This window comes from Podarcis cretensis, assembly GCF_951804945.1.
Source record: "Podarcis cretensis genome assembly, chromosome: Z".
In the NCBI taxonomy this organism is placed as follows: Eukaryota; Metazoa; Chordata; class Lepidosauria; order Squamata; family Lacertidae; genus Podarcis; species Podarcis cretensis.
The window spans coordinates 15,437,081-15,461,500 of NC_137184.1; the positions used below are offsets into that span (position 1 = coordinate 15,437,081).

The window sequence follows — 24,420 nt, forward strand, 5'->3', positions numbered from 1 at the left end:
ATTTTTGGCTCTGCTTTATCAGGGCTTGTGTTCATAAAAATACTGGAGAAAGCTCATTGCAGGCACTGATACTGGAAGAACTTCACAGCGAAAGAGATGGGCATTTTAAACATAGAGCTAAATATAGTTGTAATTTCCAGAACATCAGGAGAAAGTGTAGAGAGGGCTGTAAGAAATGTGGGTGGTGCTGATGGTAGCTCAGAATGATTCTGGTAAGGATGAGCCACGTCACCAGCAGTTAGGTGCAGGAGTAAACATTAATGGAAATATATGGTTCTGTAAAAGCGAAACCATCCACAGTTGGTTCTGGATGCCAAGTTCTCTCTCTCTCTCTCTCCCCCCCCCCCGACTTTCCTGCAGCTCTTAGTGCTGGGTGGGGGTGGCAGAGATAAAGAGATGAAAAATCGATTGCTCGATTTGGTAACATTTCAAGCACTTAAAATACTTATTCCCTGACACCAGACTGCTTATGAAAAACTCGGCTCCATGAGGCGCCATTCTTAATGGCCGGCCCAGTTCTGAGGGCCTAGCGAAAGTAGGTTGCCCCACCCACTCGATATTTAAAGGGGGGGGGGAGTGGGAGGACTAGGGCTGCATGAAAGCCAGTTTCCATAATTCATATTATGGACATTTCCACTAGGGAGCTGCTATCTCATGTGTACTTACAGATACATTTAAGAAAATGCATCCTCCCCAGCTTCTCTCCCTTGGACCATTTATGAGTCTCGGGTTGGACGAGCCACAATGCTCCTGTCTTCAATTAAAGGACACCTTTGGGTTCATTATCACACAATTGCTCCCTGAGAAACCTACCAAATGCTCTTTTGGCAGCGAGCTTGGAAGATGAATTAGGAGGAAGTCTTCTCCGTAATGTCCTCCTCCTCCCCCCTTATTCCCCATCATCAGCATTTATACCTCCTCTTCCCTGTTGCATACCAACCGTCCGTCCATCCGCCCCCCCCCCCGGCTTTTCTTCTCTTCTGCCCAAGTGGCTATTACCATTCCCATCTTTCAATATGTGCCTCTCGATTCTCTGGAGGTGTATTGAAGAGATGCCATACCCAACCCCTCCTTTCTTCCGGCTTTCAACTGGGGCCCCGAGTTGCCACTTTTGCAGATGGGGTCGTGTGTGTGTGTTTTTAAAAAGAGTGAGTGAACAGATGCCAGGCTGGTTGGGGAGGTAAATGGGTGGGGCGGGGGGGGGGAGAGAAGAAGATGAAGCTTGATAGTGGGTTTCATTCTTTTCTTTCATAAAGTCAGGGTATGACCTAATCTGGGTTGGGAAACCAGTTGAAAAGTTTCTCTAATCCCAAAAAAGAAAAAGGGACACATTCAATCTAGATTGACAGAAGGGGGGGATTTTTTTGGGGGGGAGGATAAATAAGGGGACAGACATGCACACACACATGCACACACACCAACATATATAATTTTATTTGTATGCCTCCTTTCCATAGGTCAAAGCATGCTCAAGGTGGCTTACGACATGAATAGAACACATTACATGATAAGAAAAGCAGTCATAAACAATAAATAAAACATCAAAAAAACACACACAACCAAATCCATTCTCTCTCTCTCTCTCTCTCTCACACACACACATACAGCTACTAAGAGGGGTAATGATACAATTATCTTCAGGAAAGGAGTTTTATGCCAAGAACTCGGGGGGAATACAGCAGCATTTTGCACCGTAATCTGAGCCACAACCAACCCATGGAGGAAGACTTGTTGGGTTCAATAGGGTTTACTTGCAGGTAAGTGGGGCCAGAATTGCAGACCCGAAATTAGGAGGGTTCTGACTGGGAAAGGAGGGGGAGAAATGAGAGTGGTAGGCAGAAAAAAATGCCACCTTGTCCCCCAAGTTTGAGTTGCAGAGAAGAGAAGCAGGAAATCATCTGAGGTTTTTTTTGCTTATAACATGCCTCCTTTTAGCGAGATGATTCCTTGCTCTGGGGCTGTTCCATAACCACCTTACTTTGGGGAGGGAAAGGAGAGACCACCTTTGCAGCTCTGCAGTTGCAAGAGAACCTAGGTGTGAAATTTCAGCACAGTTCACAAAGAATGAAAGGTTTGATTGGGAGCTAACAGCACTATAATATAGCCTTTAAAAAAGCTAGTCACACACACAAACCCACAAAAAAGATAAAATAGAGAGGATGGGGAGGCGTATTTTTTTTTTTTAATGCTGCTTCTACTTGACATCTTTTTTTTCCAGGTAATGGAGCAGTGATAAAAAACAGACTTTTAATACTTAACCCACAAGTTTCCTTGTGGATTTGCTTTATTATAGAGAGAGTGTAAAATGCAACTGTCAGTCAAATAAAAAGAACAATTTTTCATTTGTTTAAAACACATCATGCTCAATATTATCCAATTGCATTTACCTATAGTTAGACATTTCAAGCATTATAAAGAAATCAGGGAGGGGGAAGGATCCTAGAACAATAACTTCAGTACAGTTCAAAACGGAATGTCCCGCAGGTCAATTAAAAATGTCAAGAAAAAATAGCTTTACTTCCCATTATTATTATTTTTTTCTCCTTTAAAAATACACTGTTATCTGTACAAGAAAACACTACAAGTAAACATTGGAAACCATAATATCCCTTTTATTAAATCAAAAAAGTATTCAGCGGCATACCTGGGGTTAATACTAGATTTATTTATTTTTTTATTTCTCTAGGTAAAATTTCGACAAATATTAAGATAAGAAAATACTTATAAATGAACAAAAAAAATTGAGGGGTGGGGGAAAGCAAACACACACACACACCCTGGAATTAAAAAATAGTTACTACTATTTTATATGACTTAATGTTCCACAGTGTTTGTTAAAAGTACTAATAATAGCAGTTTTATCTTAATATTAAAAATAAGAGTATTTATTTCTGAAATAGACAAAAAGTATTTTGTTTTTGTGTGTTTTTTGTTTTAGACAAAGCTTGGAGGTCTTAGATACGCAGATGCAACCAGAAAATGGAGAACATGGAAAGCAGAATAAAATTGCTAAAAAAAAATTAAACACATCTTTTTATATTACCCCTTTAGATCTCTAAAAATTATACAGCCCCCCCTACAAAAATTCCCCCCTTGATAACCAGCCTGACAGCAAACAGTAACTGTCTTGATAAAAGAATTCACACAATTAATTACAATAACATACCATAGTTCAGTTTCTTTTCTTTCTTTTCTTAAAAATGCAATAAAATAAAAAAGAGCCAAGATACAAGAAATTAGAAGTCATATATTTAATGAATTTACATATTTAAGAATATTTAAATACTGTTTTTCAAAAATTTCTTTCTTTTTTTTAATTTGTTACATATCACCTAAGACTTCCAAGCCTTTTTTTGTTACAACAGAAAAGATTTAAACAAGGTGGAAGAAAGGGGGGGTGGAATACACACAATAAGAGGTGGGGGGACGGGGACTAAAAACACTTGTTGAAATGTCACAGCTCTGGGGTAAGATTCGATGATGGTTATTCTCTGGTTTCTCCCCCCAACCCCAAAAAAGGACCCTAGAGTTTCACTTATTTTCTTACTCTCTCTCTTCTTTTCCTTATAAATTTGGAAAACAAACAAAAAAGCCTCCCCAAAATAATTAACATTTCCCCCCAAACAGATTACCCAGCAAAGTCCATAAAGTTAAGTACATTACTAATTGTTCCTGATTCTTAGAAAAAAGTTCAGTGTAGATTATCCTAACAACTAGTGTTTCACCAAAAAAACCAAAGCAAGATTTCTTCATCAAAATGGTGCAAATCTAGAAACCCTCTGTTACAAAAAGGTTTGTTTCCACAATGATTCCGAGAGAGCAAGAGAGAGAAAAGGGGGGGCAGGGAGGGGAAAATAACAAACAAAGAAGAGTCAAGGATGTTGTTCTACTGCTCCTGCAAAGGGGAAGAAGGGGGGAGGGAAGAGAGAGACAAAATGAAAAACCACTGTTAAGAAAGAAAACTTTCAAGAACATTTTAGAACACAAGAACCACCTTGCTGGATCAGACCGGGAAGGCACACCTAGATTAGAGGTGGCTAACCGGTGTGGATTTCCAGATGTTGCTGGGCTGCAATTCCCACCTGCTCCAGTGAGGATGGTCGGTGCTCAGGTGTGATGGGAACGAGTCTTGCAACAGTTAGAAGGCCACAGAGTCGCCCTTCCCTGATCTGAGAAACAGCTTCCCTGCTGCATGCAAGATGTGGAAGGATGCCTCTGTCTGGAAGAGTCATTATTTTGGGGGAATGGCAGCAGCTCCCAGCCCTACGTGGAGATGCCAGTGGGCATCGAACCTGGGAACTTGTACATACTATCTGAGAGCCAACTATCTGATTTATAGAAGACACCTGAAGGCAGCTCTGTAACGGGGAGTTTTAAATGTTTGATGCTTTAGTATGTTTCAACATATGCTGTGAGCCGCACAGAGTGGGTGGTTTATAAATTAAATTAAAATAAATAAAATAAAATAAAAATTCAAAGTAGATGCTCTACTACTGAGTTACAGCCCCTTGGGGTGGGGGCTATAAGGCAGGGGAGTGGGCAAGAGCACCCCCTCTTCTCCAGTTAGCAGACATCTACCACTGGCCTCTGCACAGAAATGTAGGGGGTGGCAATTCTCAAGTATTCCATGCTACCTCACACCACCTTAAAAAGCTAAAGTGTACGAGCAAAGTGTGACTTCAATTTCAATTCAGAAAAGAGGAGTGCAAACAAACCTCAGCTCTCAGAAAATTTGGGAAAACAGAAAACCAGCTGCTTGCCAGCAGGGTGCCCATTACTTGGAAACACAAGCTACACTATTAACAGTTCTGGCCTTTGCTTTCACCAGGTCCAGAAGAGGCTAAGCCAAGTTTGGAAAACTTCACGTAAGAAGAGCCAGCTGAATGAGGCTAATGGCCCTTCTAGTCTAGCCTCTCGTTCTCTCAGTGGTCACATGGATGCCTGTGGGAAACAGGATTTGAGCACAAGCCCTCTCACCTCCTGCAGCTTCCAGAAACTGGTATTCGGAAGTGCCACTGCTCCTGTGGAGGCAGAGTATAACCATCATGGCAAGTAGCCATCGATAGCCCCTCTCCTCCACGAATTTGCCCAATCCTCTTTTAAAGCCATCCAGGTTGGTGGCCATCACTGCCCCCTGTGAGAGTGAGTTCCACAGTTTCACTATGCCCTGTGTGAAGAAGTCCTTTCCTTTCATCTGTCCTGAACCTTCCAATGTTCAGCTTCACTGGCTGTCCATGAGTTCCAGCGTTATGAGAGAGGGGAAAAAAACCTAAGTTTCAAGTTTAAACAAAGTTAAACTTTGGTAAACTAGGTTTGGAAAGCAGTCACCCCTTCCAGAAAACCAGGCAGAAAATGTTTCAAAAACTGGGAGGTGATTCTTTGGGAGCAGGCAGTTGCTGATATGTCACAAGCGATCTTGTAAGATACACAGCACTGGTTGTTTCTGTGAAATTATTTCATGACTAAACAATGCAAGGAAACAGCTATCAGGAAGAAGGGTGTAGATACAGCAGAGAGAAGCGAGACCCACCTGGTTGTGGGCCTGGCCTTGCCCTAATGTCTGCCCATAATAAGCAGCCTGCTGTCTGTAATACTCTGCCCAGGCCATCGTGTAGTCAGGCTGGGAGCTGGCTTGAGACACAGCAGTGGCAGCATGACCTGGAGGGATAGGAGGTGGAGAAAGAACAACAAAGAGTCAAGCGTCAGAGGAAGCAAGTAAGGAAATACTCAAATGCACCCACCAAACCCAGATCCCTCCCCTTTCCAAATACAGGACCCAGGGCAGGCATCCTTTAATCATTAGTCCCCCCCCCCCTCAACAACCCTCAGGGTTAAGATCCCAAACATGCACAGTAAGCATGTCCTCAGCCCAGAACCTTGGAGAGCTACTGACAGTGTCTGACCGCTTCTTATATTCCTACTTAAATCAGACTCACGAGGACTAGAATCTTTATTTTTAGGACAAAGGCTACAATGTGGTAGAGCATCTGTTTTGCAATACAGAAGGTTCTAGGTTTAATCCACAATGACTCAGGCCCCAAATACCTGGAAGATTACCTCCATACTATACAGAATCTTTCTTGGTCGCTAAGACTGGTAGCAAGAGAAATGAGAGCAGAGAAACCCCCTTACACATTGCATTCATAGACCTGATGAAGGCCTTTGACCTAGTCAACCAAAGAGACTCTTCACATAGCTTAACAAGACAGGATGTCCACCTAACCTCCACAAGATCACTGTGTCCTTCCACAAAAAACGGGTGCAGCACCATCCAGAACTCCAGCTCATCCTCCAGTGACTTCCCTATAAAGAGTGGTTTGAAGCAGGGCTGTGCTCTCAACCCCAACTCCCTTTGACATATTCTTCTTCTTGTTACTCTCACATGACTTCAGTTCAACTGCAGACAGTGTGTACATCCACTCAAGGAGCAATGGGGGTTTGTTCACCCCGGGAAGTCTCTGCACCAAGACAAAAGTGTCTTGAGATGTTGTTTGCAGATGATGCAGCCCTGACAGCGTACTCTTGAGGAAACTACAGAAACCACCTACCATTTTGCCTGAGTCTGCAGGGAGTTCGGCCTCACCATCAGCCTAGTGAACACCAACATTTTGGGTCAGGATGTCATCAGCACTGGCGACCACACGCTTGAGGTGGTAGATGGTTTTGTCTACCTGGGCTACCTAGGCTCCACCATAACCAGCAATCTCTCCACTGATGCTGAGCTAGACAAGTGTATTGGCAAGGCAGCTACAGCAATGGCTTGCCTCTCCAAAGGGATATGGGAGAATATGATGCTAACGTCCAATACCAAGATGAAGGTCCACCAAACGTACATATTGAGCTTTATGGTAGTGAGACATGGGCAGCTTACACCTGCCAGAAGTGTAGCTTCAATGCCTTCCACATGCACTACATCAGGAAGGCTTGGGGGATCACATGTCCAGCAGAGTCTCAAAAGAATATGTGCTCTTCTAGGCAGGCTCCCAAAGGATGTGCTGTACAAGGAGCTGGCATTAGGCACTAGGTCTGCTGGCAGACCAACTGTGTTACAAAGATGTCTGCAAATGTGAACTGAAAGGCTGACAACATCAACCCTGCCATGTGGTAATCCCTTGCAGACAACCACAGTGCCTGGAGACAGTCAGGTCATGCATTAGTAGCAGTGACCAGAGGAGAACTGACTACTGGGAGGAGTGTAGAGAGAAGAAACACCATGGTGCATCTGCAGCAGCACAACCAGACGCATTCATCTGCCCCAGCTGCAACAAAACATTTTTCTTCCGTTTCGGTTTCTACAGCCACAGAAGGAGCTGCAACTCTCCAACAGTTTGACTTCACCCCCAAAGGAGCACTCCTTCATTGTCCTTCATTGAGGTAGACCGGGTGCCAACAAGAATGTTGTAGATGTACTTCTTCATCCTGGGTTTTGACACTTGAGAGGTATATTTTTGGAACCCAGCTTATTTCTGTAGTGACAAGGTGCTTTAAAGTGCTTTTAATTCTGTGTTTTAATTCTTGTAACCCACCCTGGGACCTTAGGGTGAAGGGTGGGTAAATTAGTAATAACAACAGTCCACCTGTCCCTGTAACCTGTAACCCTGTGAGGAAGGCTAGGCTGAGAGGTAGCGACTGGCCCGTAGTCACCTAGTGAGCTTCATGGCCAAGTGGGTATTTGAAACCTGGTCTCTCCCAGGTCCTAGTTCAACACTCTTAATTACTGCAACACCCGCCCCCAACCCAACTCATTTTCACTCACTCTGTTTCTTGTAATAGTCCTCCCACGCCTTGCTGTAGTCTGGTTGGCTGTTCTGCTGTTGGCTCTGTTGACCTGTACAAGACACCAAGGAGAGAGGAGAAAAGGAGAAGAAAGAATAATGGGTGGGAGGTGCAGAGAACAGTGCTTCTTACACTTGGGGTGTTATTGGGTTGTTGTTTTTATTTTGATTATGTATTTTGTGGTTTTATATTTTGATTTTATTCTGTGTACCACCCTGAGACCTCCAACTATAGGGTGGTATATAAATTCAATAAATAAATAAATAAATAACACCACAACACACACAACACTAGCCCTGCATGATAGGCAATTAGGCCCCCAAAGTAGCTCATGGTGGAGAGTGTACTTCTTCCAAGCATATAATACCAGGAGTTCTCTACCACAACCTGCCCTAGTTTGCTAGTAATGCTAAGCTATACCATAGCTAAGCATCCAGCTTGGATGGCTTTGAAGGGGGATTAGACAAATTCACAGAGCATAAAACTATCTGCTTTAACCACTGAATTATGAACCTTCCTCTAAAAAAGCAAACCAAGGTTTTAGTCTTCGTAGTTCTGAATAAAGGGCTGAATTAAACAGGAGCACAGGAAGCTGGCTGTTAATGTCTGGCCATTGGTTCATCTAGAGCAGCATTGTGTACAGACTGGCAGTGGCTCTCTGGAATTTCAGACAAGCATATTTCCTAGACTCACCTGGAGATTGAACTTGGAACCTTTTGCATCAAATGATGAGCTCAAATGCTGAGCTGCAACCTGACTACATGCCCAGAACAGGGTTTATGGAGAAGGCTTCCCTCTAAAGAGCTGGCATTCTAGATTTTTAATGGAAAGTGGGCAATAAAAACTAATAGCACCTTCTGACCACCTAACTACCCCCCCCATCCTGTTGCAATGGGAAGTTTTTGTAGCAAGGGTGGTTGTGTGGTGGGGGAAGAGGAGGACAGTGATGTGCAGGGAAGCAAAGCCCTAACTTGAAGAGTGTTGAGGGCAGTTAAAAAGGACTTGACCAAAGCATTCTCTTCCAAGGAGAACGACATAGAGTCTGCAGCAAGGTTGATGGGACACCGTGTTCCATGGCAAAGTGTTTTCACCCCACCTAATTTACTGAAGGTGGGGAAATTAAAATCTAGAGGACATATGGGGGAGGGCTGTGGGGAGGAGAAGGTGCCCCCTCTGCTCAGAGGCAGAAGGGGAAAGAAGCAGGTACTTGTTAGTTCTGATGAGCAGAGCTCTGAGCATGATTCAGTCTCAATCTTAATGGAATTATTACAATGGAATTATTAGGGTGGGGAGAGTGGGAAGCCCAAGTTAATAGGCTGCTACAGATATGCCTAACACGCAAACCTGAGCTCATGGTTTGTCTTGCTCCAGACAAACCAAGAGCCTAGATCTGGACATAGGGTTTAAGCTAAACCATAGCTTTGGTGTGAGTTGTGTGGCAAGCAGGATGACTGGAGGGAGAGGGGGAAGGAATGAAGTGGCTGTGATTTTTACAAGTTCCCATATGCACCTGCTTAGCAAAAGTTTAGCTAAAGTGCTAGTAGAAAACTGGGCTGCCGCATGACAGGGAACTCCAGATATTGTATGTTTGAAGTCATGCTTCCTTTACGAGTCCCAGGGTGGGCAACCTGTAGCCCTCCGTATACTATTGGACCATGACTCCCATCAGCATAGCCAATGGTAAATGGGAGATGTAGCCCAGTGACATATGGAGAGTAAAAGGTCCCCCACAGCTGAGCCGAATCAACTTAAACATGGGCGATCCTTGCACCCGTCCCCCTGCAATCTCTACAATTACAATACACTTACTTGGAACCTGCTGCCCAGGTTGCTGCCACGTCGGATAGGTGCCACCCCAACCCTGCGTCATGAACGCCTGAGGACCGCTGTGGAAGACAAGGCCATTAACAACAGAGGAGTGAAAGGTAGTCCAGGCACATTGGTGAGTTGGGATTAAAGTTTGTTGAAAAGTGTTGAAACAGACCATGCTGTGTAAGAGAATAGGTGTGGATAAGTTTCACTACTGACACATTGGTATAAAAAGGCGCTGGTTCCACTGGAGTATTTTCTTAGAACCTTTCCCATGCCCAGATGCTGCTGTACTACAACTCCCATTAGCCCCAGCAAGCATGGGCAATAGCCAGGAATGGTGGGAGTTAACTCAGGAGAGCTAACAGTCTCCCCCAACTTGATTTAAGTCAATGGTAAAACAGCCTCCTGCCCAACCAATAATCCAATGGAAGGAACCAATGAGATTGATGACAGGGAAGGGAAGCCCATGCTATGTTTATCAACCTTCTAAGGCTGCATGTGGCTACAGGAATCCCAGTAACACTTGGGAGGGCCACAGTCCCTGCCCCCAACTCCCATCTCCCAGAGCCTCAAAATTACAGGCTTTAATTAAGTTCATCAGAGCAGTGCACAGACTTCTTGTTCTTTTGTAAAATCATTGCAGACCAAGGATGCTGCTCAATGATAATCACACCTACAATCCTATTTGATGGCGGGGGAGCAGCCTAAAGGTGAAGGGAAAGCAGGCAAGTAAACTACTTACTTTTGGTGAGGTGTAGCAGGTGCCTGATTGAAGGGGCTCTGGCCAAAACCTCCAGGACCACCCAGACCAGTACCCTGGAGAAAAAACAAACAGGTAATTTATTCACCACTCTGTCTGGACTTAGTGAGACTGCACCTGAGATTTAAGGTGCTGAGGAAGGCTTCTCAAAATGAAGAATTTAATTCTCTTTCGTTTTTACAGATTTATAAACAGCTTCACAGTCAGAGGCTGTTCAAAGAGGGGTACAAGATAAAAGTAGGATAAGCAATGCAAAGCCCACTTTATTAAAAAACAAACAGTAAAATCATTCTCTGAAACCACTAAGAGCAGTAAATCCCTATATTATGAATTCTAGAAAAACAGTAAAAAAGCCTATCTGCATATATGCAATTAATATTACGTAAGGGATTGGGCCACCCACTGGGTAAGGCCTTCTCAAATAAAAATGCCTTCAAATGGGCGCCTGAGCATTGTGACGTTAGTTGCCTGTCTGACTGCAGCTGGCAATTAATCCCAGAGTTCTTATGCAAGATGCATAGGACGCGCTGCATGGGGCTGTTGGGTTTCCCCAGCACTGGCTCTAGGCCTCAGAACAGTTTCCGCATCTGTACAATGGGAACAATGGTGCCCCAAACCATTTCCTGGGACTCAGCATCCGGCAAAAATGCCAACCACCTTTGCAAATAAAAAAAGAGCCTCAAGTACTGAAAGAGAATGACCACGGTGGATGTTTTGATCCTGGTGGGGTTTTTTATAGACCAGGCATAGGCAAACTCCGGCCCTCCATATGTTTTGGTACTACAATTCCCATCATTCCTAGCTAACAGGACCAGAGGTCAGGGATGATGGGAATTGTAGTCTCAAAACATCTGGAGGGCCAGAGTTTGCCTATGCCTGTTATAGACCAATTGGATGGTGATTTGCAAGGGGCTGGACTAGATGGCCCTTGGGGTCCTTTTCCAACTCTACAATTATATGATTCTATTATTTCAATACTTATCACTTCTTTCTAGCTGTATACTGTAACAATGACATTGTTTTGCTAGTCTTGTTCTTCATTGGACTGCAATTTTCAAAATATTTTTTTATTTTAAAAAATGAAGAAGAAAGTAGATGGGGAAGGGAAAGAAACTTACACCAACTTTCTCATCTATGAGATGTCTCGCAAGCTCAATCTGCTGGGAGATGCCCCGAATGGTGAATATCCGTACATTAGGGTCGGTGTTGGGAGGCGGGTTTCTCTGGAGCTCTACATGGGCTCCAGAATGTTGGTTTATGCTCTTGATATTCTCTCCCCCTGCAAAGAAGAAAGAGGGGAGGAAGAAAAAGGAGAGGGAACATGATCAGACTTTTACTTTATATATTCAGCAGTTATTGTGAGTGCATGAAAGAGAAGGAGGAAGGTCCAACCACATGGATTAGATCTGGCCTCATCACACTGCCATGTCCTTCAACTATCTTGGACTACAACTCCCATCATGCCCCAGTATAAACTAGTGTTTCCCAACTTTTTTTGGCCCACCACCCTGCTCTGTGGTTCTATAAACTCACCCCAGTGCCCCCTATTAAAAGTGTTATTCAGAATAGCAGTTTGCATAATCCACTAAGAGAGCTAACGAAACAATAAAATTCAAAACAGTAACAATTAATGGCACATTTATTCAAAACACAGTTAAAACTATTTAGTTTTAATTTACCTAACGTAATTGATTAAACCAATCCAATGACGCCTTTACAAATAGTCATTTACATCTCCAGCTCCCACTGCCACCCATTTGCCTCTTAGTGCCCCCCTGAATCTGGCATGATAGTAAATTAAAGAAGGCACCCTGGCACTCTTCATGCAAGTGAGCAGTGGCAGAGGACCTTCCTTGCATGAAGAGTGCCAGGGTTAATCCCCAGAATCTCCAGGTAAGGCCGGAAATGTTTGCTGCCTGAAACCATGGAACGGTGCTGCTGATCATTGCAGGCAATAGGCGTAGGTGGACCAACGGTCTGATTCAGTAAGGTAGCTCCCTATGTCCATATTTAAACCAGCCCTTAATTCAGAACCATGAGGACTGGAATCTTAAGTTCATTTTTAGGGGAAGGACCACAGCTCAGTGGCAGAGCAGCTGCTTTGCATGCAGAAGGCCACAGGTTCAATCCTCACTGAAATCTCCAGGGAGGACTGGGAACATTCCCTGCTGCCAGTCAGTGTGGACAATACTGAGAAAGATGGACCAGTGGTCTGACTCAGCATAAAGCAGCTTGCGATCTTCCTGAATTGGTAGCCAGTGCAGATTAGAAGGAAACCGGTAGGTTAGAAGAGAGCAACCCCTCAGGGGACCTAATCTGCAGCTTCCTTTTGTAGGTGAATAAGCAGGTGAACGGACACTGGTGCAATTAGCTGCTCCCTCATGGTGCAATCATGCACCCAGAGCCCAATTTATCCCAGCAAATTCCCAGAAGAGGTCTTTGGTTATCTCAGGAAGAGCTTGTGGGATGTCTGCCGATAGTGAAGGAAACTCTGAAGATGCTACCTTTGTTTCGTTTTTTAAAAATGAGTGTGAAACAGTAGCAGCTTGTACTAGGGTGGAGCACGACTAATGAAAGTTTGGTTTGACTTGGCGGGCCAGGACGAGAAAAAGGCAGCAGCACACATACGGTCTTGGAGGAGGGTCTCCGTCTCTTAATGAAATTTGCTTAACAAAGGCAGCGGCTACAATGGGCCAATTCTTCTTCTGTCGGAATTTCACACAAGAGGGGAGGTTAGCCTCAGCTTGGAGAGAGGGAGACAAAAGGGGTGGGGAGTTGTGATATGCTTGACCCCTCCTGGTCCTGGATACAGCCACCAGTCAAAACCCAAGGCAACAGGGTGGAGAGGGCACTCTGCCGATCCAAGCGGACAAAACCAATTAGTTGAGCATCTGCGGCAGCTTGCTCTGTTCCGCCAACTCCCTTTCCGATGGGTTAGCGCAAGTAACTGGAGCAACTCCCAAGCTGGCAGCTACCAGGAATAAAAACGCACGCTGAGTTGATATCCATGCAAAGCAAGCAATTCAACCTAGCATGGAACGAAACGGCTGCTGCTTCTCCCGACTCTTAAGAAAACCATCCAATCTGACCGAATGTATAAGAAGAGCCTCACGGCTGGATCGGGCCAGCAGCCCACCAAGGCTAGCATCCTGTTCTCACAGTGGCTAACCAGATGCCCCAGCGAGGAAACCCTCAAGCAAGACTTCAGCACAAGAACATTCTCTCCCCCTCCTACAGTTTGCAGCAACTGGTATTCAGAAGCACTGCAATCAAGCAAATGGTTAAAAAAATCTTCCTGGACTATAACTAATTCAGGCTTCGAGCAGTAGATTAGATGTTATTTTATTACAATCATAACCTGCCCCAACTCCCAAAAGGAAGCCAGGGCAGCAAACATACCTGTGATTAAAATAATAATAATAAAATGAAAAGGAAATGTAAGTAAGATGTTTAACAACTTCTAAAAAGATTAGAATGTCTAAAGAACACATTTATGAACAGACTTTACCAAATCATTCCTCTCTGGGTAGGCCTGCAGAAATGGAAAGGTTTGCAGGGAGATGGTGCCTGCCTAATGTCAAGAGCCAGGGAGTTCCAAAGGACCTCCCACACTAGAGGAACAACTCATAATGAATGCAGAGCAGAGACTGTGTGGCTGTTGTAGAAGTGGAAATTCTACAGACTGGAGGGACTTACTTGGCACACTTCCATTTACATCTATTACACACACAAATGCAAGTTTGTGAAGGAGAAAAGTTGAAGCAACAGCCTTTTCATGGGCATGCATGCATTTTTCTGCATGTACAACTTAAAAATGGTGGGGCAAGTACTGTCACTGTAAACCCCCCCCCCCAATGATCAACAGGCCCTGCCAGCTTTGCGTTTTGGGCAAGGCTGCCTCCGTGGGGGCCCCTCCTTCAGTTAGTCCGCCTTCCCACTGCATTCAGGATCCCTCTTTGGTTTGTTACTACCAACACAGCCCATTCGTAAGCAGTACAATTCCAAAGGGACTTTGCTAAAAAGAGGACTTAAGGCATTATCCTGCAGCTCAATTTACTAAGTCATCACATCGCTCAAAAACAGCCTGTCAGTTAAAACCGGCTCATAATGAAACGCCACCAGCGAGCCCACCATTTGAAATACGTTGTTTCAAAACATGACGTTAGGATGTCATGAAACTTAAAGACACCATTATCCTCTTTCTTTTAGGAAGCTTCTTGTTTGGGTGTTAAATGTGTAAGTGAGCGTCACCTTTTCCCCCCTCTGCCCCTTGCGAAGTCCACCCATCGGCCTTGGACCTTTTGCCCTCCCAGAGGCATTCAAAAGGGGAATCTCACTCCCAAAGACATTTCCTTCGAGGAAGGAGAAATGAGGACAGATAATTAGCCGCTACTCAATAAAACGCCTGCTTGTGCCTCTCAGTGCCGCGTTAATTTGAGTATGAGATTCTTTGAAAAGAAAACAGGAAAAAAAAGAGTGTGGTTCTCCGTTTCAAAATAATTAAATTCTTTCTATGGGCTAGGAGTGAGGAATTCTGCAAAGCTAGCTGGGGATGGACTACTGATCTCTCAATAGAAGGAGAAAAGCGGTACAATGGAGGCAGTGATTGGTCACAGACTCACTTTTGTCTGGCCATTGCCTCTGGTCAAAACCAAGTTTTGTAGCGTTCTCCCCCTTGCCGCCCAAAGCACTACAAAAACCCACAAACACTGAATGGAGGAAATATTTGTTGCTGCAAATAAGAAAATGCACCACAGGCACTGATGGTGAGTTTCAACTCTCTGGGAAAGTCTAGCTTCCTCCCGTCCCCATTCTGAGCAACTCCCAACCCACACAGAGGAAGCGCCTTCAAGGGCAGCACAATTATGAGGGGGGATGACATGACGTTGTGCTGCCCAATGCCAGAAGTTTCGCCTCTGTTCACAAGCGAGGGTCACCCGCTTCGAACATGGCGCCTTTCTGCACAGACCCATTCAACAGGAGAGCTTCCATTCTTCCACCTGACCACGGATGCATGTGGGTGGGTGGGGGAGCGACCGAGCAGGCGAGGCCCCCCGCAGCTGGACGTGAAATTGTAAAGCAATTAATCAAACGGGGCTAAAAGGCAATGTTGACAAGAGAAGGGACTGGCCACGCTATCTGTCAAGACTGCTGCGTTTATCATGGAAATCCAATGGGGCCCCGGAGAGGCAGCTGTCTGTCTCTGCAGCAGTGGCACACACAGGAGGGAGGAAGACTTGACCACTGCAGAACAGGCTGGCCCCAGACCTCAACGCCACCGTTACCCTTTTAGAAAAGGAGGACCAGGCTTACCGCCACTTGACCCCCCGAGTAATGATTATATAGTGGGGATATTTAAAAGTAGACCAAAAAAATTGAAAACTGATGCAGAAGTGTAATGAGCTGCAGACTGGAAAAATGAGAGAACGTAAGTGGCAGCTCCAACTAGTCCACACATTTACCTGATATATTTACAGTCTATGTTCCGCAGTCTTAAAGCGTTGTGAGCACAGAGGCACTCTTGGTGCCTGCTAATGTAAGACACTGATTCCATTTCCCTGGAAACTCAATGCCCAAGTCTAGGTGTCACCTGGAAGCGGTCACAGTGTTGGACTTAAGAGCAAGTAGGGGACCTAGTTCAAAACCCCTCCCACCCACGAAGCTCACTATCTTGCTTTACAGGATTCTTATCAAAGAGGGGGGCGCTGTTTCATATACCTGAGGTTCCTCTGAAGCAGGACAAAAAGATAGCAAATAAGTACTGTCCCAAAAATGTATTCTTAAAGCAGCAGAGCCTGAACCCCATGAAAGGAGCAAAGCAGGTCACTCAAGGAAGGGAGTTTCAGTCTGGTGGCCACCACAGAAAAGGCCCTGCACATTGCACCTCTGTCAGCTGGCTGGGTTTTTTGTTTTGTTTTTAAAGAAAAACCCCAGAAGGCAGCTTGAGCATGTAGGCCAGTTTCCACTGGGGGAGGGCAAAGAGATGCTGATGATTGATTGCCTTTATATCCTACATTTCTTCCAAGTTGGGATTTGGCTTCCAACACTTAAAAACATCATTATAAAATACAGTAGCACCTCAGCTTACGTTACCGTTAGGTAACATAAACTTCAAGTTGTGAAAGTGGCTAGCCCGGAAGTGTTTTGCTGCGTGCACATGTGCAGAAGCGCTCTACCACGGCGTGCACATGTGCAGAAGCATTCCCTCTGGTTGTGGAAACCTCAGGATCCGACCAGAGATCTGGAATGGATCCCGTCCACAACCAGAGGTATCACTGTGCAAAGTAATAAAAAGAAACTAGTTAATAACAATAGCTATAATACATCCAAACACATGGATGTGTTTGGATTAAAACCAGCAATTCAAATCCAGTTTGCCACAACAGCAGCCCAGTGATCAGCATTCCCTACTCCTGAGTTTCCAAAGGTCCATCTGAGCAAGGGAATCTTAGCTTGCCAGTGGAAGGAAAGCAAAGAGGGAGTTAGTCTGATCTCTTGGGAGGAACTCCACAATATGGAATAAGCCACCAAGAAGTCTCCCTCTCATGTCACTACCAACCATGTCTCTGATGCTGATGGAAGACTGGAAGAAGGCTGACACCAGAACACTGGGAAAACTTCCAATATCTGGCAATGCAGAACTACCTCCCACCTTTAAAGCACAGAGTTTTAAGATTTCTATGCATTGAGTTCTGCTTCCTACAGTCGGTTGGACTAGATGCTGTTGGGATTCGCAGGATACTGAGTAAGTCTGCAGGCCTCAACAGGCTGATGCAATACTCTGTGAAGTGCTGGGTCAGAGTGACTCAGCAGGAGTGTGATTAATGTGATTGGCTATCACCTGTTTTAAAAAGAAATGCCTGCTCAACAGTAACTGTGGTGGTTGTGCTGTGGTGTGGTGGTGCTGTGGTGGAGAGTATTCGTTTGCCTTAAGGAGCAGGTACTCTGTATGGACTGTTTTTGTAAATACCTGTATATAGCTCACATTAAAAAGTCTGCACTGGAAAAACCTGGGACTCTGAGCGTTTCGCTAAAAAGCGCCGCAAGGAATTCGCGACAGATGCCCCTTGAGTTCCTTTCAACTTTACAATTCTATGATTCATGCTGCTTACCTTTGCCTATGACCAGGCCGCATTTGTCAGCTGGCACGGTGTAGGTGATTTCATGCATGCCTCCAGGGGTCCCAACACTCCAGTCTCCGCGGCTGCGCCCTCTTCCCCGAGCCACAGTGAGGCTTCCAAAACCATCACGCTCCTTGGAGAAGAAAGAGGGCACACCTGTTAACATGTATATGGTCCTCCTGGGACTTGCCGTTTGCTGCATCGCCATACCTTCAGACAACAGACTTGCTGCCCAATGGATGCATTGAGTCACTTAAAATCAAAATTTGCCAACCTGGTGCCTGCCTGATGTTTTGGTCTACAACCCCCATCAGCAGCCCCTGCTTTAATAGCAAGACCCAGTGAAACCACAAGGATTCTACACTCAGCCACAATATCTGTATTTACAAGTCCCTCCCATCCTGGATAATGGGCAACAAGTTTGTTGGCCTTCTGTGACTGTGGTGTGGTCTTGATTTTTGACAGAAAGTGGGGTCATCCTTCTTTCCAAGTTTCTAGTCAAAAGAAATAGGTTTGAAAATGGGAAGTCAGTGTCCACGTGTTGCAATTTTTGGACAGTTATTTTGCCAAACGATTTTCAGACTAAATTTACTGCACCAACATTCACCAGGGTTAACAGCCAACTTAAGGACATGTGAATTACCATTTTTATCTGTGTATAAGACTAGGTTTTTTAACCAGCTTCAATCCTTGGCATCATCTCCTGGTGGGACTAGGATGAAATGCCCAGTCCAATACTCTGGACAACTGCTACCGGTCAGCATGGATAATATTGAACTATAATATTGAGCTACATAGACCAATTGTCTGATTCAGTATAATAATAATAATATAATAATAATATTTATACCCTGCCCATCTGGCTGAGTTTCCCCAGCCACTCTGGGCAGCTTCCAAAAGAATATTAAAAACGAATAAAACATCAAACATTAAAAACTTCCCTAAACAACTTTGTGTAGGGTTAGGGCCACAGTTAAATAGCAGAACGTCTGCTTAGAATGCGGAAGGTTGCAGTTTCAATCCCCCCCCAATGGCATGGGAATGTTCCCCTGCCTGAAACCTTGGAGAGCTGCTGCCAGTCAGTGTAGAAAGTACCAATCCAGACAGATCAGTGGCCTTACTCAGCATCTGAAACTTTCTTATGTCCCACCTACCTGTGCAGTGATAATGAGTTCGTTGATTATGTGAGCTGCGTGCTGACACCGATCCGGAAGGCCCATGACCTGTGCGACTCTTTCCGGACTAATCCCATCATCTGTGGAGCAAGAGGAGACAGACCTTAAATTAAATACAAATACAAAGTGGGAAAAGGCAGGGAGGAAGGAGCTACCCATGAGAAGGGAACTAAACAAGCCACATGGTCACTCACTGCCACCAATATATGCACATCTGGCTCATGCAAGACTATACAGAACCACCATTCTCAATACAGACAGAACTTACTTTTATTATTTGTAAATGGAATTTCTGTCTGTGTTAATACTTTATCATCCCTTTGGAGTTGTGTTGTATCTTTGTAATTTGGTCCTTCAAAGCTGTGACACTTTAGGGATTAACTTTTAATTCTTCGTTTTAACAAAATAAAAAAAAATCCTTCCAGTAGCACCTTAAAGACCAACTAAGTTAGTTCTTGGTATGAGCTTTCTTGTGCATGCACACTTCTTCAGATACACAGAAGAAGTGTGTATCTGAAGAAGTGTGCATGCACACGAAAGCTCATACCAAGAACTAACTTAGTTGGTCTTTAAGGTGCTACTGGAAGGAATTTTTTTATTTTGTTTTGACTATGGCAGACCAACACGGCTACCTTCTTCGTTTTAGTTACTTTTTGTTATGTCTGCATTTTTGTTGTTAACAAATCAATAAAACCAGCCAATAAATAAAAAAGAAAATTTCAAAAAGGGATAAAACATGCCTCCAGGACTATAGCTGAGGAAACAATATTTACATGGTGGCAACAAGAAACTCAGGGGCAAATTCTCCCAGAGGAAAGGACTGCCACATCACATGAAGAATTTAAGGCTATGCAAGCTGGCACAGGAGAAAAAACAAAATATGATACCTTGGAACAGAACCTGCCCTTGCCCCAGGCATATTCTAAGACTGACTTACAATTTTGTAATTGTTTTAACATTTTTATTGTGTGATGTTATTTGATGCTTTTATTTAAAAATGCAATATACACTGGTGAAATTAAGCTCCTGTTGCTTTGGACTGATTTACAGTGCCCCCCCCTCCAAGCGTTCCCTTGTGCTCTGATCCCCTCCCCAGATCTTTGGCTATGGGCCTTGCACCGAAATGAGATGGGGTGTGACTGTAAGCTCAGGGGTGCAACACCTGCTCTGTGTACAGAAAGCCCCTGGGTTCAATACTCCTGCCATTTGGTGGTGGCAGTACTGAGTTCAGTGAACCGACTTTGTATAAAGGCTATGTTCTCAACTTTAGGAAAGGGGCGTAGCTTGGTGGCAGGCTCAATTCTCAGCATTTCCAGATACAGCCGAGAATATCCCCTGCCTAAAACTCTGGAGAGCTGTTGCCAGTCAGTACACAGACACTATCTGAGCTGAGTGAACCAATGATATAAAACAGCTTCCCTGGAAGGGAGAGAGAAAGTGGTTGCCAGTTACAGGCTATACACTAAAAATTAGACAGACCTGGTTTAAATTGAATCCTAACACCAGCATCATTCTGAATCTTCTTTATCATCTCTCCATTTCTTCCTATTACGATTCCCACTGCAAACCTAGGCACCGAGACCTAGCGGGACGAAAGAAAAGCAGTGAGAGGAAGCAGACCCAGAAAGGTAGCACACAGATGCCCCATTAGCTACATCAGGCAGCTTGAATACCAAGCCAAGAGACACGTTCACATACTTAAGAAAAAACATTACTCCCACTTTCTGGAACAGGAAGCAAATTATCCCATGCTAAGTCCAGCTCTGCAATTCCCAGAGGCAGCCACACCCATGTCAGGAAGGAGGCAAATCTAAGCATTGTTTGCCCCCACTTTATACCTCAGATTTGAAAGAACCCTACACGCCACATCCAAAGCTGGGTATGGGTAAATGGGAAACCTTAAAAGCCTAGTAGTCAGATGTGGCCCTTTCAGGCTTCTCTGTCTGACCATTGGGACATGCTGGCTGGGGCTGATGAGAGGGAACTGGGCTGGGGGGAAACTGTGAACACTGTTTTGTGCATGTAGCACAGCCTCTTTCCCAAACTTGTTTTCTGTATTTCTGGAAACCTGAAGGGCTGGGAAGGCAGGATGATGAACCCAGAAGGAGGAGGGAGGACAATGACTCCTTGTCCCACAGGCACTGGCTGATGGTCCTCAGGGATCATATTCCTCCAGACTCAACCCTGGCAATCCAGGGTGGAAGTCAAAAGGGTGACAAAGGCTAGACAAGGATGAAGTTGACATCACTGGACAAGATGAATACACCAAGGGGCTGACTCAGTACATTCTTTTGCTTAGCATTTGCTTATACTCTATTGCACACACCCATACCCCGCAAAAGCAGAAGTTGGTGTCATCAGCCCAATCCTGCAGAATGAGGTCTTCCAATAAGAAATTCAGCCAGTGTTTTCTATTTTAACCTTCAAAGAGGTGCTTTAAAATTGTCTTGGCCACCAGCCTTATGCTGACAATTAAGAAAACATTTTCTGTAATACGCTAGCTGATGACAGGTTGTTTAAAATTTTTACTGTGGTTTTTATAATTGTTGTTGACTGCACTGATACTTATTTCTATGAAACTGCAATATAGAAGCATTTTTTTATATATTCCGTATTTTTCGCCCCATAGGACGCACTTTTCCCCCTCCAAAAATGAAGGGGAAATGTGTGTGCGTCCTATGGGGCGAATGCAGGCTTTCACTGAAGCCTGGAGAGCGAGAGGCATCGGTGCGCACCAACCCCTCTCGCTCTCCAGGCTTCAGGAAGCTATCCGCAAGCCTTGCAAACCCGGCGGGAGTTGCCGCGGGTTCACAAGGCTTGCGGGCAGCAGCCTGCAGCCCTGGCGAGTGTCCGCAAGCCTTGCGCGCCCGGTGGGAGGTCCTGCCGAGCGCGTGAGGCTTGGGGCAGCAGCCTGCCGCCCGAAGCACGGTGAGCCCTCCGGAGGGCTCCCCGTGCATCGGGCGAGTGTCCGCAAGCCTTGCGCGCCCGGTGGGAGGTCCTGCTGGGTGTGCGAGGCTTGGGGCGGCAACCTGCCACCCGAAGCACGTGGAGCCCTCCGGAGGGTGTCCCGTGCTTCGGGCAGGTGTGTGCAAGGCTTGGGGCGGCAGCCGCGGCTGGGGGGGGGAATAAATTTTTTTTATTCATTTCCCCCCCCCCCAAAAAAAAATGCAAGCTTCGGGGACAGCTGGGAGGCGCAGCGCGTTTTCCCACTGTCCCCTGACCTGGTCTGAAGGCGGGCGGCGGGAAGAAGAGTACTTCTCCCCGCTGCCGGCCCCACAAGCGCCTGGGGGGGAAATGATTTTTTTCCCCTTTATTTCCCCCCCAAAAAAACTTGGTGCGTCCTATGGGGCGAAAAATACGGTAAATGTGAAATTTCCACAGCCACCTAAAACTATGCAAGTAACACTCAGCAAATGAATGAATAAACATGATGATGATGATAATCCCCCCACTCCCTATTTTTCCTCCAGGGACAAGATTCCTGCACTGCAGGGTGTTGGACTAGATGACACCTTGAGAGCCTTCCAACTCTACAATTCTATTATTCTGTAACATACAAGACATGTCCATACCTCTATGCTGCCTCCACCCATTCTGGAAGTAAAATCGTTGCGTACGCCTCTGAAGTCCGCCTGGTCTTTCTCTCGAATGATCTCCAGTACCATCTCTTGTGCTTGCTGTACAAGTGCAGGAAGAGGAAAACAAGCTGATTACAGATTCTTTGGACCCTGGCAATAAAATGTGATCCCTGCCTCCTGTGGCTTCTCCACAAGCTAACCATTTCCCTCAAAGCAGGGGTATTCCATTCCGCCTTTTCTCTTCTGACACGCTCAACATTCCATAACTACTGAGCATGCTCAGTCGACCCTGTTTGGGATGCGGTTTCTTCCCCTTCCCTTAGAGATTGGGGTTTCGTTTGGTATTTTGTTGTTCTGGTTTTGCCAGAATATGCCTCCCTTTTCATTCAGTGGCTTCATCTGCATCAGCCCATTACCACCCGTGTTGAATATTTACAGTGTGCAACAACACTGCCCTGCTCCTACTAGTCAAGTAGACTTGCAAACCTGCAGACTCTGGTTTCGGGGGGGGGGGGCAGGGGGAATGCATCTAACTTCCTGAACTCTCTTAAGCTTTCATGAACAAAGCAAAAGTTTTGTTTCTAGACCTTGTGGAGGTAAGTTTAAAAATATTCAACCACCACAAAAAGCTTACACTGTTTAAGAAACTGAGCTTTCAGATCTGGCCCTCCCTCAGAACCACTTTTTCAGGCCACGAATCCATAGTTAACCTCCTGCCATAACCTCACTTCCATTTCCAAAATACACCATTACTTTATTCGAGTTCCAAATGTGTCTTCTCAAAAAGAAGATTACACCTATTACACTTCTCTCCTGCTAATCTCCCAAGGCTCTCAAGTCTGCATATATGGGTTCCCCTATTTTTATTATCCTCAAAGCAACCATGTGAGGCAGGATTAAGAATGCAAGAAGAGCCCAGCTGCTAGTCGAGCATCCTGTCGGCCAACCTCCTGGAAGCCTGCAAGCAGGACATAAGTGCAACAGCACTTTCTCCTTCTGTGGTCCCTGGCACCAGCTATTCAGCATATGGCCTCTGACAGCGGAGGCAGAACACAGGCATCAGGGTTAGGTTGGCCCAAGGTTCTCCAGGGCGCTTCATGGCTGAAGTGGGGAGTGATCCAAACCTAGGGCTTCCCTCACCTAAGAACATAAGATGAGCCCTGCTGGATCAGGCCAAAAACCTATCTAGTCCAACATCCTGTTCTCACAGTGGCCACCCAGACGCTTCTGTGAAGCCTACAAGCAGGGCCCAAGCCCAAGAGCAACACTCTCTCCACCCTGTGTTTCCAGCAACAGATAACCACTAGCCTGAAACAGTTTTCCAGCACGCCACACTCAGTCTCTTTATTGCAATTTCATGAAGCATGCAGAGGCAGCTTTATCACTGCAGTGCAAGGATTTGCATACTATTCTGGTTCATTAGTGTGGGTCACTAATGTAAAGGCAGGGTGGGTGTGGGGTGCAAGATGTAGATGGGAAAAGGACTGTTTGGCCCATAGGCTTGAGATGCCCCCACCCAACTCTATCGTACACACACACACACACACACACACACACACACACAATACGAGAGACTGTGGCTCACAAATACTGCCAACTGTGCCATTATTCTAAATCCTCCTAACGTTCCATCAGCGCGACGGCAAATCCTCTTTGATACACACCTGTACTTTAAAAGCATCGCCGGTAATCCGGAGAGGTTTATCCGCTCCAGTCGGCAAAGGGCCATCTTGGATCATAATCATTTTCACGCCCGTTCGTTCCTGCAGACGTACCAATGGCGATGGGGAGGGAGAGATAGAGAAAGCGCCACAAAACAATAAATGGAAATGCCAAAACAGGCAGAAAGGCTACGAAAGTAGGAAAGGGGGGGGGGATTTTTAAAAAGCATAGATAAGCAATAGGAGCCCCACCACCACCACCGCAGCTATGGACATTTATGTAGTTAAGCGGCTTGATCTGGCCAAGTTTTCCTGATAACTCCATAAAAGAAATGCAAGCAATCGTAAAATGAAGAGGGAAAAGCAGACAAGGAAGCCACACTTTACCACCACCACCCAAACACAGACAATTGCAATTTTACTTTGCATTAAAAAGCTAGTGGTCATGGTGCATTCATAGAATTGTAGAGTAGGAAGGAACCCCCACTGGTCATCTAGTCCAGCCCCTTGTAATGCAGGAATTCAATATATTTTATA

General features: G+C 45.3%; 1 protein-coding gene across 6 annotated transcripts in view; it reads right to left on the bottom strand.

Moving 5' to 3' along the window:
* Nucleotides 1-2,245: 2,245 nt before the first annotated feature.
* The window catches only part of FUBP3 (far upstream element binding protein 3), a 60,387-nt gene continuing 38,212 nt past the window's right edge, over nucleotides 2,246-24,420 (bottom strand). For all 6 annotated transcript variants that reach the window (XM_079961349.1, XM_079961347.1, XM_079961344.1 and 3 more), the window contains 11 exons: nucleotides 23,887-23,985; nucleotides 22,217-22,321; nucleotides 20,124-20,226; nucleotides 18,624-18,724; nucleotides 17,461-17,602; nucleotides 11,467-11,627; nucleotides 10,331-10,404; nucleotides 9,586-9,662; nucleotides 7,757-7,828; nucleotides 5,531-5,658; nucleotides 2,246-3,895 (listed from right to left, as the gene is read on the bottom strand). In XM_079961349.1, coding sequence (XP_079817475.1) covers nucleotides 3,887-3,895; nucleotides 5,531-5,658; nucleotides 7,757-7,828; nucleotides 9,586-9,662; nucleotides 10,331-10,404; nucleotides 11,467-11,627; nucleotides 17,461-17,602; nucleotides 18,624-18,724; nucleotides 20,124-20,226; nucleotides 22,217-22,321; nucleotides 23,887-23,985 — 1,071 coding nt within the window. In that variant the 3' untranslated portion in view covers nucleotides 2,246-3,886. The remainder of the gene's footprint in view (nucleotides 3,896-5,530; nucleotides 5,659-7,756; nucleotides 7,829-9,585; nucleotides 9,663-10,330; nucleotides 10,405-11,466; nucleotides 11,628-17,460; nucleotides 17,603-18,623; nucleotides 18,725-20,123; nucleotides 20,227-22,216; nucleotides 22,322-23,886; nucleotides 23,986-24,420) is intronic.